Genomic DNA, 18095 nt, shown 5'->3' with positions numbered 1-18095 from the left:
TTCAGAGAGCTGGCAACAGTACCCTTGTGCTGTAAGTATTGTATGTTTCCTATGTGAAAGTAGTTTGATATTCAGTGTTTTACCCACACATTTTATGATTTCAAGACCTAACTTGAATACATTTATGTTCAAGATTTACACATCCTGTTATTATATTATTAGAAATCAGCATTGTTTACATGAATTTGTCACCTTCTTCTCCTCTTCTAGTATATTGCTTTTTGTTTACAGCATTACCACCATCAACAGTTACTGCCCTCTGCAGTCAGCAAATATATGTAGCATCTTAAAACCTCTACTCAGGGTGGCTCTAAGACATGGTAAAGCTCTGAAAAAATGTATTAAGAGAACAGATTAGTCTGTAGAACTCCTGTTTCCAAGGTCAAGAATTAACTTTATCACAAAACTCTAAGGGTATCGTGGAAGCTGGACTGATTGCAATTAGAAATATGCAATAAGCCATTTTGCCATAAGCCATTTGCCTGCATCTGTACTCCTGCAGTCCTTTGAATAAAAATTGTGAAAAACTGTGAATCTTTGACTGCCTGTAATTAGCTTCTTTGCCCTTGCAGTTTCCAAGCAGCAAACTGCAAATTTCATTGGCTGTTGACAAGCGGTGACAGTGCACACACTGGCCACTCAGCTCTGCAGGAAATGAAAAGATTTCTGGTAACTTGTTGACCATGCTAATCACAGTGTGAACTGTTGGATAAGTCAAGTCAGTCAACCTCCATGGCAGTCTCCTGGGAAAGCAGGCTGCATCAACACAGTGCAACCCTCAGTTTGGCAGCGGCAGCCACATGACACCTCAAGGCTGGCCTTGATGCAGCCTGTCGGTCTGCCTGCCTACTTCCCACTCTTCTTGCCAACCAGTAATGAAGCTTAAATGCCAGCATAGGCACACATATACACACACACATAAAACCTTGTCACCCTTTGGCACCAGGAGCTCCTAGTGGCACTGTTCACCAATGGCTTACACATTAAGGCATGAGCAGAGGGTGACAGGGGGCCAGATTGTTTAGTGAGCACAATATCTCACACTTACACACACACACTTTAGCCCCACAATCTCCCTGCCTAATTGCATTATTGCAGTGTGTGGAGGTCCATGGTCGAAAGGGCTCAATAAAGATATGAGTCCTGGGAAAGACAGGGAGAGTTAAAAAGAGGAAAGAGGAAGAGGGAGATAAAGGGGGAACAAGGTAGGAGGGGCAATATAAAATGTGATAAAAGCACAGAGAGATGAGGGCTGGTGCCTCTTGACAGGGAAGGTGGTCACAGAAAGTGTGTGAGAAATTGGAGATTGAGGGTAGGGTTTTTTTGTTTTTTGTTTTGCCCAGGCTACTGTCCAGACACTTACCATCTTTTGTGTTTCATCAGTAAAAGATCTCTAAACACCATGAGATCAAAAGACTGCCATGTTCTCTGTGAGTCAGTCTGTTTCCTACAGATTTCATGTGATAGAGGAGTTGACACATAGCAACAGGTAACACACTAGGGACCGGCAGCAGCCAGGTGCACCTGATAAGATGTTCAACTTGCAGGGAAAAGGGAGGGTCCAACAAACCCAAGGCGCCGTGACTCAGCTCACCACTGGAAACTTCTTGCAACATGAGCGTGAGAAAGTCATTCAGGCGGAGAGCGTCTGAAAACCTCCACTGTTTGCTTCACATCAGTACATTTGTTTTGAAACTCTGTCAGTGGCATTGTGCTGGGAAAACGACTCAGGTGTGCAGTTCACAACAATGAGACATGGTAGTGATGTGTTTGACAGAAGAGGCATTGTTGCACATGAAGGATATGTAGGATTACAGCTGGTTGGGACGCATGTACAGACCAGCCTCCTTCTTGCCAAAAGCAAAATTCGCAATTGCATACAAGACAGGAGTGCGGTTTCACTGATGATATCGATCCCAGGTATTCTGGTGTCACTGAACCCTAATTTTAACAGCACATTTAAGAAGATAATACATTTGTCTTTTTTAGACTGGATGATATGAATTCAACAATAGCTTTAGTATGATGGCCACGGGAATGACATAGTTGATGAGACTTAAAAGGCTGAAAAAGTAATGCGTCAGCCTTCTGATAACATAATTCATCCATGTCTGTAAGTTGTAGCCGGTGATGTCATACCCTGTACTTTGCAGACATTGTAATTTACGCAACATGCTTAAGTACAGTCTTGGAGCGAACCTAAAACGTTCTCTGCGCCTCTCTCATGTTCAGTTGAGTCCTGTGCACCTCCTCGTTGCCTATCAAATTCACGATCTTGCGGCCAGCCGCTGGCGACGCCCCGCAGATCCAGGCGGCAAGCCGGCGAGAGGAGCGCCTTCCCCTGGTCGCCTGCGCGCCACGTGTCGCGGTCTCTGCAGCAGCTGGAGGTGCGTGAGCTCAGCGGAGAGTCGTGTAGAGTGCCATATAGGCTGCTAAAGGATAAAGCAGTGCATTTGTTACTTAAGATGGATAGTTTTATTGCTTTTGCTGATTAATTCTGTCCTCACATATTTGTCCGTTAAAGAAAAAACATTGGAAACCCTTCCATCAAGTAAATCTTGACTACAACTACAGGATGAGTTAGATCAGTGATAGATTTGGAATCAGATGAAGTTACTGTCCGAACTTTCAGTACACACGAGACTCTTAAACTCGGTGAACATGTATTACAGACTGTGCATGTTTATAAAAACTCCCTGTTTGTGTCCACAGTCATAGAGCGTGAAAAATTGTAGAGCTCTGTTATCAGTAAACTTGCAATACGCGATTCTGGGTCCTGTCTTTTTACTGCTCATCTGCTTTTACGTCTCTCCAGCTGCAATAAAGATAAGGAAATGAAATTATGACCTGAAGTTTAAAAAAGCCTTGAACGCTGTGGGGAGACCATAGGCGGCGGGGAGGAGGAGGAGGAGGAGGAGGACAAGGAGGAGGAGGCATCGGTCTGATCGTGTGAGCTCTCCGGGCTCAGAAATATCTCTGCTCTGGCTCACATTCCGATAAGGGAGCCCGATCCAGCTCTCTCTCTGTAGGCGTGGTTTTCCCAGGCTTTTAAAACAGCAGCTGCTATTTACCTTCCCCTCTAATGTAAACCACCGCCGCCGCTGCCACATACCCTCCCCCTCACCCCCTCCACCCTCCTCCCTCCTCCCTGGCCCGGCGGCCCCCCGGCAGCCCAGCGGCCAAACCTCCAACCACCGCGCTCATAAAACATCCTGGCACGTGCTCCACATTCACAACACCGATAGATGATTAAAAGCCAAAATTTGTACCGCAGAGTCAGGGGCGAGAGCAAAACACATGGAAGCGCAGGGTGCGCGTTAAATTTGTTGTGTGTCCCAATCCGTGGGAAGGCTAAATAAGCGTTACTCCGGGGACATGATGATCGGGTTGTGTTGTGTCTTTGTTGGGATGTGAGTTTTGACTCCCCGTGTGGTTTTGAGTTGTCACCCTACGCCGCATCTTTGGCCAGTTTCACTGTAACTATCGAGTGTGGAGTTTGGTTGAAAAGCAAACGAAAGTGCTCTCCGCTGCGCCTCCATGGTACATAACTGAAACTCTGATTGTCAGATAACCTACCACTTCCTAGTCGTGGTTGGAAACGTTTCAAAAGTCTTTCAGAGTTGGTGTTTGTGTATTGCAATGCAGCCGCCAGTTAATTGTGCACCAAAGAAGTTTGCACAGCTTCTAACCTCAAGCTCCAAACCTACTCAAAGCGGTATACATTTGCATATGGTTCTTCGTGTGGATGGTGGGGATATTAGAGAAAACGTGTATTAATGTGCTTTTGCAATTATATTTAAATTGTTTTTTTTTCTCTAATAGTTATTTTATTTTCCAAGTAGCTAAAGCAATTTTCTAAAAGCTTGTGTTATCACTTGTCTGGCAGATAAGAAGTCTCTCTGTCCGCTCCTGCTGGCGGTGCCCAGTCAGCGGCTCCACTGTTAATATGTAAACGGTACGATGATTGAAGACTGAAGGCAGTTTCCCCGGCTGTGCCCTGAACCCGGGCCGCGCGCCATTGGCCGCCAGCTCCAGCGGCCAAACAACCAATGGGAGGGCGCCGACCACGAGCCGTCCTCCCTCGGGCCGCGTGTCCCTCGCCCTGATTGGTGGAAAGTTACTGTGGGAAAGAAAGTTTGGGAAGTTTCACACGAGCCGTTCGCGTGCAGTGCGAGATATAAATACAAGCCGCACGCGGAGAGCCCGACAGAAACACCCTGCACCCGCTCCCGGTAGCTGCTGCTGCTGCTGCTGCTGCGCTTTGCTCTGACGGATTTTACCTTCATACACTTCTCAGGATTTTTTTTCCCGCGGGAGAGGGTACTTTTGAATATCACCAGCTGAAAAATATTCATCGTCCTTTTTCCTACACCAGTGGACCGTAATTTGTTGTGGTTTGTGGGATATTTCCGATTAAAAAAAAAAAAAAAAGATGCCTGCCGATATGATGGAAAAAACCTCCTCGTCTCCGGTTGCTGCAACCCCGGCAAGCATGAACACAACCCCCGATAAACCCAAGACAGCCTCCGAGCACAGAAAGGTTGGTATAACCCCTTTATTTTAAACCATTTCCACGTCGCTGTCATTTAAAAAATAAAAAGGCTTGAACGTTTCATTTGGACACATTTGTGCACCGGCTCTTGCGAGGCATTTTGTTACTTTTACGCCACGAAATGAGAAATAGAAATTTGACGGCTTATGTCTTTGTTTTTAGTCATCCAAACCAATCATGGAAAAGAGGAGAAGAGCCAGAATCAACGAGAGCCTGGGGCAGCTGAAAACTCTCATCTTGGATGCGCTCAAAAAAGATGTAAGTCACTAGTCATCCAGGTTATTAATAGATTTTTAAACCTGCAATTTAAAACTGCCCCCGACAAACAGCGAGAAAGTGAGCGCGTAATCCTAACCATGCGCGTTTTCCGTCTCCTCAGAGCTCCAGACACTCCAAACTGGAGAAGGCGGACATCCTGGAGATGACAGTGAAGCATCTTCGGAACCTTCAGAGGGCTCAGATGACCGGTAAGTCTTATTTCCCGGAATAATCTGTTTCATGACTCTACGTTTTAGATCGTATCGGAGCTATTAAAGCATTCCTGCTTCATGACCCTAAGGTTGGCGTCTGTCCAGAATATTGTCTGCTGATTTGATAAACACGACCTATGGCTAAATTTTCTCCTGTTCTCGCTGCAGCTGCCCTGAACACTGACCCAACTGTCTTAGGAAAATATCGCGCCGGTTTCAGCGAATGCATGAATGAAGTGACCCGATTCCTGTCCACCTGTGAAGGTGTCAACACCGAGGTCAGGACGAGGCTGCTTGGTCATCTGGCTAACTGCATGACCCAGATTAACGCCATGAACTATCCCAACCAGCATCAACACCAACACCAGCTCCCCCCGACCGCCGGACCGACACACCCCTCCTTCGGCCAGTCCATGGTGCAGATCCCCAGCTCATCCCCGCAGGTCCTGCCCATGAACGCGGTGTCCTGTAAAGGAGGCTCTTCGCCGGCAAGCTTACCTTCAGATGCTACCAAAGTGTACGGCGGTTTCCAGATCGTGCCTGCCACAGACGGACAGTTTGCATTCCTCATACCCAATGCGGCATTTGCGCCAAACGGCCCCGTTATCCCAGTGTACGCCAACAACGTCAGCACGCCGGTCCCTGTGCCGGCTGCGGTTTCCCCCGGAGCCCCGTCAGGCAACACGGACTCTGTGTGGCGACCCTGGTGAAAAGTGGGAAAGGAAAAAGGAACATAAAGACTCTATGACACTTAATAGTTCACTCTTTGCTCAATGTTAGAAAAGTTGCTTTGAATCTGTTATTTTTTTTTCTTGTAAAATGGAAAGAGTATGCACTATATTTGTACAGCTAACAAGGGAGAAAAGTTCATATTGAAATGAGATTTGTATTGTGGAAGTCCGTTCACTGCATTTTATATATTTGAGTTGTCTTTTTTTACTGTGTGATGCCAAAGATCTGTTCATTGCTCTTATGCTGTTCTTCGTTTTGGAAGACAAATAAATTTGTAAAGATATAAAAAAAAAAAAATACATGGCTTTCTTTTCTGCGTCATTTATTTGAAGTAATCATCTTGCAAATGCATACACCTGCAAAGATGACGACTTCCTACCGAAGAATATAGTTTATTTCACACTTAAAAGTCTGCCATGAAGACTTTTCTGTTCACGCGTTTATCTAGAGGTCAGAAACTTTTCTGGTTATCCTCTTATGTGAAAATAACTTTCTGTTGAGTAGATTTTTTTTTTTTTTTTTTTTTTGGGAAATAAAATCAACAAGTGTGTAAAAATGCAACTTTTTGGGAGAGAATGGCAAGAAAATGTTTACAACACCCTTTTCACTAACGTATCAGTAATAACAATAAAGAAAGTGAGATTTTCTGGGCGTGAGAGACCATCCCCTGTTGAATGTTTATGTTTCAGTCAAAAAAATCAGAGCTTGTCTCAGAGGCACCAGGCAGATCCTGCTGTATTGTCTTTGAGTAAAAACAATATAAGCTACGTGGTCACTCACTGTAAGTCACACTGTGCCAGCCTACATTGTAGGCTAATTGTAATTGTATTACCTGAATAAGTCAGTCAAGCGGGAGACAGTGGCTCTGTAATCATTCAGATAAAGGAGCTCAACTCTCAGCGGGTGATGTTTCTCTGGCTTGTAGACCAGAAGTTTCACATCTTCCTTGTTGGGGCTTTCAGAGGTTACTTACGCCATCTAGCTGCGCAAACGCGCATTGAAGTGTGATTGGTAAGATAAGATCAATGTGTGGAACCTAAAAGGCTGTTGCTGATAGGCATGTTCTATGTAAAAAGCACATCTTTATGTTATGGGATTAGAAAAACACACTGACACTGAAGTCAAGATATGGTAGCCTGTTGCTGGAAAGACTTCAAATCACATCTTTTTTTCAGGCCATCTATCGCTGCGTTTGATCAAAATGTAAGATTAATCATGATTTGCCTGTTTGAATCTAAATTGAAGTGGTAACTCAGTGCAAAAGGTGCACATTTCCATTCAAAGCTTTCCAAATAGAAGATTACTTATTAGACTAACAACCATCCAACAATTTGAAGTTGATAAACCCCTAAATAATCTTCATCATGACGGTTTCTGCTGTTCACCAACAGCGTTAATCTCCTGACAGTATGAAGCAGAGAGGAGCCCAGGGCTGTGTGTCTTTAATCAGAGCCAAGGGAGTTCGTTGATGCCGGGGGGGGTTGACAGCAGAAGGACATGTTAAACACCTCGCCACTGAGCCATGTGGTCGCGTTCTGCTCTGGCCAGGTGTGTGTGCCCCCTCCAGCTATCTGAGTGTGGCCTTTCTTTAAATTGGGGGAGGGGGGGCGCAGGTGTTTGCAATTATCAGTATGCTAAGAGGCACAAAGTGTGGATAAGTGCCATCATTTTGAATTTCCATCACACCTTTTTATGGGGGGTCGTGCATCGCTGTTTGATTGAAGCCATGTGTGTGCTTGTGTCTGTGCGTGCATACATCTTGTGTGCTTGTGGAGGGTGCTGGGTGAGGACGTGCCTGGCCAAAGGGCACTGTGGGTGAGGTTGTGTGGAGGTAAGGGTGGGGGGTGGGGTTCAAGCAAAGGCCTACCACAGGGGATAATAGTCAGCCTCCTGTGAGCCAGAGCTTCTCCATATAAACATGTACTCACAGAGACACACGGTCTCACACGCACACACAAAAAAACGTTCCCACAGCATTCCAGCTGTGCTCAGACCAGTGTCGAGCTTCCTGCCCTGAGCCCTGAGGCCACAGCTGGACGCGGGACGTCTGGGAGGCACGTGGTGTGACCCGGACAACACCCAGCTGCTGAATCCGCCCAAGCTCCCCCCCCCCCCCCCCACCCCAACATCTTCAGCAGTCTCTTCCCCTCTGGAGAACAGCTTTACGAGCTTCTCCAATTACCCAGTGCAGTGGCCGAGCTGCTGGAGTGACCGCACACATGTCACAACACGACCGGGGGGTTAGCCGCCATGCGTGTCCATTAACTTTTCCCACACTCCGCGTGCATGCAGTGAGCGAAAGGAGGGAAAAAAGCCCCTCTGCTTCCTCCTTGGCTCCGTAAGTGCTACCATATGGTCCGCTCTCCCTCATGCTTCTTCTTTCTCTCTCTCTCCTTTTCTCTCTCCCAGCCTGTCACTGGGGCTGTCTTTGATTGCAGCCCAGACAAGCAAGAGCTTTATGATTTAAGCCCAGGGCTTGCTGTACCAAGCCCTGGACTCATTTTGAAGCCAAACTCCTCTCCCTCCCCTCCTCTCTCCGATCCCCTTGTGCCCCCCCCCCCCCCCACCCCTTTCCTCCTGCAGTTGCAGGGGAAGGCTGTTTTCTGGCAGGAAATGAATAGCTCCCAGATGAGCGCAGGAACCTGAGAGGTCGTGAGAAAGAGGCGAACCCCCCTCCGCAGGCCCGGCCTGCTGCCAGCCGCCGGGGGAATGTGGGAGAGCGCCTCTCTGACACACGCATCAACCCCTCTGCCCTCCACCACACCGCCTGACTGACTGACTGACTGCCTGCCTCAGTGCTGGGCCCTGAGCCTGGAAATAGACTGATAGACAGGGCAACTGCCACCGAGCCAGGCAACATGGCTCATCAGCCAGCCAGCAGAGCAGCCAGGCAGGGAAAGGGAAAGCTGTGGGAGGGGAGAGAGAAGTGTTGGATCTGTGTGGGCAGTACTGGATCAGTGTGTGTGTGTGTACAGTCTGAATCCTAACCCAAGTGTAAAATACAGTGGAAAATTAGATCTGTAATTTCAGTTTACGTTAGACTCACGTAGAATCCTGACTCGTTATTTGCACAGAGTTTGAACACATGCACACACTCAGTCACATGCTTCCCTCCCTCTGTCCCAGAGGCTTATACTCATTCCGGAGTATACACTCACTCAGACAGGTGTTCCTTGTCAAGAGCAAAGGGTTTTTCCGTTTGGTTCCCGGTGTGCTGAACTAACATTTACTCCTCGTGAGGTTGACACTGTTATGGTTGGACATGGTCAGAAGTTTAGCCACAGCTGTCCAGGCTTATTTTAAGATCTTTCTTAATCATTGTTCTGCATCAGCTTGACATGTTGGGATCAACTAATTACAGAGTGAAGGTCAGCTGTTTTATTTGCCAAGTGCAACAAATGCACAAGATTGCGTCTGTTGGCTCACAGCTTTTGTAGAATTGCAGTTCCCAATATTTTTGGCTCACAACCTTCTAAAATGAAGCAATGTGCACTTCTAACCCCACAGCACTGGTTATTGCCCTGGTACAGAGATGTGTTGTGAGCAGATCAACCAAAATAGTGATTTTACCTTTTCCAATAGTTCCATTGGAAGAGACCCAGTATTTCTCTGAGGAAAGAAGAAAAATGACAGAAGTGATTTTTCGGAAGTCAGAAGAAATACTCCAAGTTGGGAACCAGTATTGTAAGGACAGGTAGAATCAGTTACTGTTTTTTTGCCATAGTAGCATACAGGACACAGTGAAACAAGACCTCGGTTTCTGATCAATGTAAAACACAGGAGATAGCAGATTCTACATTCTACATTTCCAGATGCTAAAATAGAGTTGTGAAGTCACATGAAGCTAAGAAATAGCATGTACTACCTGGCTGACATTTGTCACCTATCAGTTAAACCCACTATAGTCATAGAGTCAGAGACCTTGAAGCAACGTGTAGTTGCTTACAAAAGGGCATCTCTACTCTCCTATTATTAGTGTATTACTCATCAGAGTTTTTTGTCCACTCTTAGCAGCATACCCAGTGACTCAGTGCCCTCTTAACTCTACATGGTGTACCCCCCTTATGCTTCCGTCTCCCATTCTCCCACTCTTTCTCACTCACACTCTTTCTTTGTCTCATACATACACAGAGACGCAGTTTGTGCAGGGCTCCTATGGTAACCTGTGGACCCAGTAAACAGGACAAGCTGTCTGCACAGAAATCCCAGCAATATGTGTGCCCACTTTCCTTGGCTCACCATGCATGACAACAAAAACCCCACCAGAAGCTCCCACCACCCCTTTCAAATGTCAGCCACCTCATTTGAAGTCGCAGACTGCTATGTAAATCCACCGTGTTTCTCACCAGCCCAGCCTCTCACACACACACACTCAAAGCAAGAACTTCAGCAAAGGTGGTCCTGTGATGCTGGATGATTGTTTCCTTTATAGTCTCCAGCCTTTAGAAGTAGTCTTTTTCATCCCTATAGCTGTCCTTCCTAGTCTTGATTCAAAAACATATTGTTGAAGGGTCTGGTGGCATAAGGAAAGCAGAACATGGCAACCACATGAATCCGTCAGTTACATAGTTGGCACAGCCCCCAACTTTGGGTGGTGACAGTGATGACCCCATCACACTGCGCCTTTGTATGACCTGTCCTCAAGCTACTCTGGAACCCAAGGCCAATTGAGTGGGAGGATTACCCCCTCAGAGACCATCACAACAAACAAATAGACCAGACAAACAAGTTCCCACCATACTAGCGTCCAAACAACTGCCAACGGTGACAGTTTTTGATATCACACAAAGAGTTCTTCATGCAGCACTTCTGAGTCTCTTTCATCCTTCAAAGCCAAGTTTCCCAGCCTTGGGGTCATGGCCTTCAAGATTTGTCCCCAGAAAAGCACAGGGAACAAAAAGAGAAAATTATAATAAATATAACAGCAATACATATATATATATATATATATATATATATATATATATATATATATATATATATATATATATGTGTGTGTGTGTGTGTGTGTGTGTGGTGATGAAAAAGACTACATATATATAATACAAAATTATTATTTTATTTTATTCATTATTATTATTTTATACTTTTCTTGGATGTTGTTAAAGTGTACTTGCTACGGTGTGTTGCTGGGTAAGCAAGCAATTCCGCAAGGTCCACTATCTTGCTGTGTCCTGTGCAAATATATATTTGTATAGCCTACTTACTGCATGTACTGCAACATGTGTCTTTAAAGAAAACTTCATAAGGCATGCATCATAAGGAGCCAAAATTCAGTCAGCTAATAAAGTAATCTTATATGTAGCCTACTCGAGCAAAATCTGCCTAACCAAGGTAGAATAAGAAGCTATACAGCTGATATCCTGTAAAAAACATGCATCTCTGAAATGTCAATTTTTTGTGATATAAAAAAAAAAAACTAGACTAGTTTCAAGTTTTGTGACCATCAATACTCAATCATGTGAAGTAATCAATAGTTTTTTCAATTGTTGATTTAGCTTAAGAAAAGAAATACCTACATACAAAATACAGGAATACAGATGGTTTTCCCTGTGCAGGATTGATAACTTCTTAGGATGAAGTCAGGGTCAGCTACAGTTTAGTGTCACTCTGTGTCATGATGAGCTTTGCTTGTGCGTAGGATACATAACACTATGCAGTCTGAATCTGGTTATGTTCCCATATGTGTTTTTATTCGGCAGGAGATGATTTACTTAGGCTATATTTCCTGTTGCTCCATGAGTGAAAGAGGTTATGGTAGGTACCTCATATGAGTTAATCTACAGTCTGTGTCTTCAGATATGTGTGAGCATGCTTGCAGCTTACCAGTGACCACTTTCACTCTATACTACCATTTTTGTGTGGGGTTGTGTGTCTCTTTTGCACATGCAAGCGAGGCTGATATCAATTACAGTGGCCCAGGGAGACTTGTGAAGTGCAGCAGGAGAGCAATACACACACCTAACACACTCAACTTACATGCTGTTTGGCGGTATGATCTACGAGCTATGCCCTCGCGTGGCTGGTTTTATTTTCCTGCCTTTAACAGCTCCTCCATGGAGGCACGGGCCCCTCAGAGATGAAGGGAAAAAGAAACCAGATTTTTTTGACCCTTGAATACATCAAACGGGTCCGGATGTCCAGCTCTTTTTCACTCTGATGGAGCTTGGATAGAATCAGCTAGTTTGATATCAATAATCAACCGACTGGCTGTTGTTGTTGTAAAGTCATAATGATGATGTTGATGCCACGTCAACTTTCAAGGCCACACACACAGGAGGGGATTGGTGTTGGCACAGAAACTGATGGATTAAGTCCTGACTGTACAAGCAGTTTTGTTTGTGTTCTTTGTCTTTCTTCTTTTAATGGTTGACGCTTCAGCATGGGAAATGATGGCAATGTACACTGAAGGGAGAAACTCCACAAATATGAAATCCAGTGTTAAAAGCAGTAGTGTGTTTGACTGTTGGGTGTCTGCAGCTTTATAGACTGTTTATGGTCCAGTCTACTGTTTTTCCACATATACTTTTATGACATTACAGTAGAGTCATCCTTTTCATGTGCTTCAGCAATTTGCCTTGAATCAACAGTGTGTTTCCTTTATAAATAATATATCTCAACCTCTATCACTATTTTGACTCAACACTCAAGTATGTTTCATTATTTCCAGATGTACTTGAATATAATTAAATATATAGAGTGCATGAATAATATATATAGCTATGTATATTTACGGTGATATAACGTTAAACAGCAATACAGATAAAAACATTAACAAATAAAAAATACAGCAGCGAGCGGGGAGAAACATGTTGGACATGCACATATATAGAACATAAATGTATTGTTTTAATGTAACATACTTAAATGTATTTCAATATCTCATCATATCCCCCAGGGAGTCCCTGCCAGGTATAGCATGGAATCATCCTCTAAAAATAGGAGGAATTTTAATAATTCATAATATTAATAATAAAATCTCTATTAGGATCCAGATGTCATGTCAGGGTGGCGACCCTTCATTGGTCCTGTCATTAATCCAACAGGGTTTCTCTCATCTCACTAACTTTGAACCTATATCAGTTTCATCCATAGAAGAGATACAGCAATAAATAACTCACTAGAAACCTAATGATTTCCTCTCGATATCATACGCACACATTCACACAGGTTTTTACTACAGATATTCTCCGTCCTAAGCTCATATATTTCAGAAATCATAAATAGCTCACTGGCAACTAGTTGTTTTTCTTCCTATTCAAACATAGTTCAGTCATTTTCAAGGACACCTAATCGTAAAGCCCAGGACTGCAGTGGTTACACAAATTTCCAGGTTACCATTCTTTAGTCTTAAAAACAGTCAGCTCAGGTAATATTGTTCACGAGTAGCAGTGACATTTCAAACTGCCTTTCTGAAGGTTACTAATGATCTCTTGGTGGCGTCCAGGTGCAGTTTTGATACCACTGACCTCAGTTTCTGACAGTTGGCCATACCATCCTGCTCATTTGCCTTGACAAGTGAATCAGCATCTCTGATTTTTTTCCCCTTTGTTTGCTCCAACAAGATTTTAGTTCTATTAATATACATGTTTTGACTTTGGGACATAAGTGGTAAATGCAAAGTAAAATTGCACTTTTATGCAGATGAGCACTCCGCTTTCTGTCCCCATATCAGTGAGTTACACCAGCTAATGCAAAAACACTTGTAAATGTTCTGTAAGGTGACTAAGTGTAAGTGAACCCATTCATAGGACCATTGTCAGTGGTGACATGCAATGTAACATACTGAGTCAAATCAAAATTTAGCCACTTCTCCTCAGTTCCATCTTAGTCCAGGTTTTCCCTTTGTTTCTCTTGGTTGTTGTTGTTGCTTTTTTCTTTCTGCAAGTATTTCACCATTAAGATACATTGCATCATGTCAGTACTCAGAGACATGAAATAGCATTATCCCACCTCTCTCTGCTCCGTCCACGCAAAAGCATCCTAAACTGCAATGTGGACCAGCATTTAATCCTCTTTGCCTTTTTGGAGCCACTGGCGGGAGTCCTGGAAGAGCTGGCCACAGAGATACGACCGTGTCCCGCCATAGACACAAACCAAGCCATGTTTGTGTGAGGGTGTAGTTGTTTGAGGGTGTTCACAATAAAGAGTTTGCCCATGTCACTTAGTGTGTGTGAGTGGTTGCTGGTGAGTGTGTTCGTGTTTTTTTGCTTGTCTAGCTCTATTTCAAACACACTGACAAAGCCTAAGTGTGGGTTTACACTAGATTGTGTGTGTTCCATGCCTCCCACCTCATGTCTGTGTATCTTCACCTCTGTAGAGTGTATTCTCAAAAACTCCCACCAGACCTTGTTGTCTCCACTCCAGTTTGCATCATGAATGACACAAATGTCTTTGTGTGAGTATGTGTTTGTGTGAGTTGAGTTGGGGTACTGGCAAGCTTTGTATGTGTCATGGAGTTGCAAACCCCAAACACTTTGGAAAATGAGTCTGATATGATTATTCTTGAAGCTGTAATGCAGCCACCTACAGTGGGCAGAGAAACCGAACCCTTAGAAGAATATGTGGTGTGTTTCTCATGGTATTATGCTTTAAAGTGGAATACATGAAGCATTTTCTCTTTGTTTTCTTCTTTTTGCAGCAGCCATAAGTGAAGCAGCATGTCATCCCGGTGAACTAAGATAAGTCAGTGAAAAGGATGATTGATTTACGAAGACCAACCTTAACCCCACTTTAACCATAATTTATTTTGCCATAAGTACTATATTTACCCAAACATCTTCTGGTCTGTAGTTGTCATATGCTGTAGGCAGAAATGATTTTTAAAACAATAGCAATGGTCAATAAAAAGTGTCTAAAAATCTTGCCAGTGGCTGAAATCATTTCCATGTTTTTCCAAATCAACCTATGTCAATGCTCTTTTATTGTGGTAATGTTGGTTTATTGCTCTACAATTAAAGTGATGCTCCAATGAAGGAGCTTATCTCTTGAGCATTATACATTCATCCCAATTAGCCTTGAAAGGCTGCTGTTAAAACCTAGGTAACTGGAAGAAAATAGTTGCTATCATCCAGACTCTGTGGCAAGAATGTTCCAGACACCAAAATAATTGTGATAATATGAAGACTGCGAAGATTCTCAGTTGTCTAGAGGCTGGGTCACAGCAAACATGTAGATATTAATAATAGGCAGATGCAAAGATACATCTGATAGATTACAATGTTTCTCTTTTATGTTTGTACAGGTCTATATTTAGGCTATTTTGATAGCTTTCAAGCCTCAGAGCTGCTTCATTACCAACAGGAAAAGATGTTTAACTGCACGTCAGACCTACGTTTTTCCAGTCAGATTTGTCTTGTGCTTAATTGGTCCCTTATGGACCACTGCTTTCATATTGAGACATATTGTCCATAGACCCCAGTTAAAACCTAAAACCTTTAGATAATTATTATGTCTCTGTGAACACTGTATTGTACAGCTGTCACATATTTGCAGAATCAAATTATTTACATGATCCACTAAACTAAACCTGCATGTTCACGTCCTCCTTAACTTGGCTGATAGCCATTTGTGTGATCAGCGTGTGGCCTTCTGGGCTGATGGGGGCTGACAATTTGTTGTGAAGATCACAAAATCTCTTACACACATACATATATGCACAAACGCACACCTACTCTGATTTTCCCACATGCTCCACAAAACCAGCCACCAGTTGCTGAGTGCTCTCTTTTTCTTCCTGAAGTGCTGCGACCCTCCACAGACGATATCACGGTAATTGACATTGACTGGAAATATGCAGCATCGTTTAGCTCCGACCCGTGTGACTAACAGGGTTAGGGTCTCCCCCCTTTGAGACTGACCCCTCCTCTGAAGCCATCAGTGATATTCAATTTGTGTTAAAGCTCCCTTTGAGGGTCCCCCAGGGGCCCGATTTGATTAACATATTTTATGGTGAGCTCTCGGATGTCGCTTGGGGTGCTTCTGGCCTTGTATTAATAATAGTCAGAGCCCATTATGGCTGACTATGTGACGGCAGTGACAGTGAGGACTGACAGTGGTTTATGAGACCTAAACAGGCAGAGAAGTGACTGGTATTCATTGGAACGCAGATTCCTGATTTTTGTAAGGCCTCAGTGTGATTGTGTGGTTTCATTGATGGGTCAGCCATGCCAGCTTGAGGCTAATCAGAAGTGATTCACGTAAGCGAGTCACAATGCTGCATTGGATTGAATTTGTTTCATCTACGGTTCTCTCCATCACTTATCAGTGGAATGAACCGCACTGCAAATAAATAGAGGGTAGACAATGGATGCCATTTGTAAGGGCACTTTTCCCACAGTCCTATCTGTCATGAAAATGGACACACACTGACACAAGGACAAAGGGACAGACAGACGCACACTCGAACCCAACTTCCGAGAGTGTCTACAGTAAGGACATTCCTGCTCTCCACACGCCTCGATCATTGTCTGCTGCAGCCGTGCAGCACACAAAAGAAGCGTCCTCTCTGCCTCCTCTCCCTCAATGCCACAGAGCAGTAAAATGTAACCATGTTACCTCATAAATGAGACTCTTCTCCCCTCAGCTTTTATAGCTGGTTGATGGAATCTGTATGTATGAGGAGTCCTTTTCAATGTCTCCTATTAAAACCCCCAAAGTCCTTTAATAAATGCTTCCATGACACTGTTTATTTCAATGAGCTGGCACAAAGGAGTGTCCTCTGTAAATCAGTTCCTTTGTTAAAAAAAAAAAACTTCTCAATATTATTCAGCAGCAGACAGTCGCTGAAACTGTAAAACCTATAAAACCTACCAGATAACAGTTCTCTCTGTGTTTAAATTTCCCTCCCACGAAGACAGACACATAAGCAGCCTTTGATAGGAGACCGTATAGGTTCTCATATATGGGGCAGTGACTGAGAAATTGGCAAAAGCTTAAGTTTCACCCCAGACCAGTAACGGTTTGAAGGAAAATAAAGCCCATTACAAAAGCAACTACAACAGGTGGTCATCGATGCATCCCACAGCCTCAGCCTACAGACGTGAAATCAGCCGAAGGGTTTAGATTTCAGTGATAAAGACCCTGAGGTTTGTTTGCGCTTTATGTCAGGCAAAGATGTGTGAAAAGATGCCGGACCTCTAGGTCTCCTGCCAGCCTTTGGGCTGGAAATAAGAGGTCAAAGTTTCCAGCACACACAAAATCATCCATCGTCGCTCGTTTGGGAAGGACAGATTGGATATGTGGGTGGAGGACAAGGCCTTGACCTCCATTTTACTTAGTATCTGGAGTGTTGCTGGAGATCTTTAGGCTGTACTTGAGAGGAAATGAATAAATAGTCAAATCCTGTGGTATGTAGTTGAAAGGCAGGCATGTAATATATAAAAAAGATAAGACTAAGTGAAACTTTATCCTTATCATGCATTACAGAATTATTCTGCGTCTAAGCAAAAAAAGTACCTTCTAATTCCTGACAAAACATTTCATATGTTGCCTGTACTGCTGTCATGAAGGGATAGGATCTCGTAGTGTTGATGTTGATGATTCTAGTAGAACATGTTGATGTGACAGGAATCCCCCCTATCTTGATGCCTAAATTAGGCACTACCTAAATAAGTTAGTAATGTATTGCTGTAGAATTTAATGTTTGAAGTTAAATCACTTAGAAAAATGTTTTGAAACAGTGTGCACATTGGCAATTAGTAATAATACTTCTTTTGGCATGTACACCCAGCATAATAACCCAACCCAACATAATCACATCTTACCCATTGTTCTAATAAGGATAAACCACTTGATTATTTTGGTGTTTGTGGTGCATTAATAATCCTTATTATTATGCAGTCATGTTTTTAAAAAAAAGCACAATATTTATGTTTGATACTTTTTTATACACTCATGTCATAATTTTTAAAATAGTTGAAAAGCAGTTTTACTCCACCGGATAGGTAATAGTGGTGCTTTAGAGCCAGCGGCTGTAAAATCAATGAAGAGAAAATGAAAAATGGTGAAGTGAATAAAGGAAATGAATGGAGTAGTGATTACACCCTAATACCTGCACATACAGTTTGAGGGCCAGGAGGCCATGCAATGTTTTACTGTGCATGTGTCTGACTTTCAGTGTGTATAACCATGTCTGTCTTCTCTTTATCTTTTCCCATCTGTGTGTGTGTGCGCCCATGTGTGGTTTAGAATTGTTGTAACCGTAGGAGCATGATGACAGATGAGCAGGAGGGGAGGGCAGGCTTGGTAATCAGGCACCAGGCAGACGTTCAGGTGTGTGATAAAGCAGAGGTGGGGTGGAGAGGATGTGGAGGGGTATAAGTGAATTTTGTGGCAGCGGG

The 18095-nt window shown here is 43.7% G+C and overlaps 1 protein-coding gene across 1 annotated transcript; it reads left to right on the top strand.

The window, feature by feature from the left end:
- Positions 1 to 4192: 4192 nt before the first annotated feature.
- Positions 4193 to 6057, top strand: her6 (hairy-related 6). Its single transcript, XM_026323415.2, has 4 exons — positions 4193 to 4540; positions 4715 to 4810; positions 4932 to 5019; positions 5191 to 6057. Exons 1-4 carry the CDS (start codon positions 4433 to 4435, stop codon positions 5730 to 5732), a joined length of 834 nt encoding a protein of 277 aa, XP_026179200.1. The 5' UTR covers positions 4193 to 4432; the 3' UTR covers positions 5733 to 6057.
- Positions 6058 to 18095: the final 12038 nt, after the last annotated feature.

Source organism: Mastacembelus armatus, chromosome 4 (genome assembly GCF_900324485.2).
Source record: "Mastacembelus armatus chromosome 4, fMasArm1.2, whole genome shotgun sequence".
NCBI classification, from domain to species: domain Eukaryota; kingdom Metazoa; phylum Chordata; class Actinopteri; order Synbranchiformes; family Mastacembelidae; genus Mastacembelus; species Mastacembelus armatus.
Note: the sequence above shows the minus strand (reverse complement) of the source record. Positions and strands in the feature narration are given on the sequence as shown.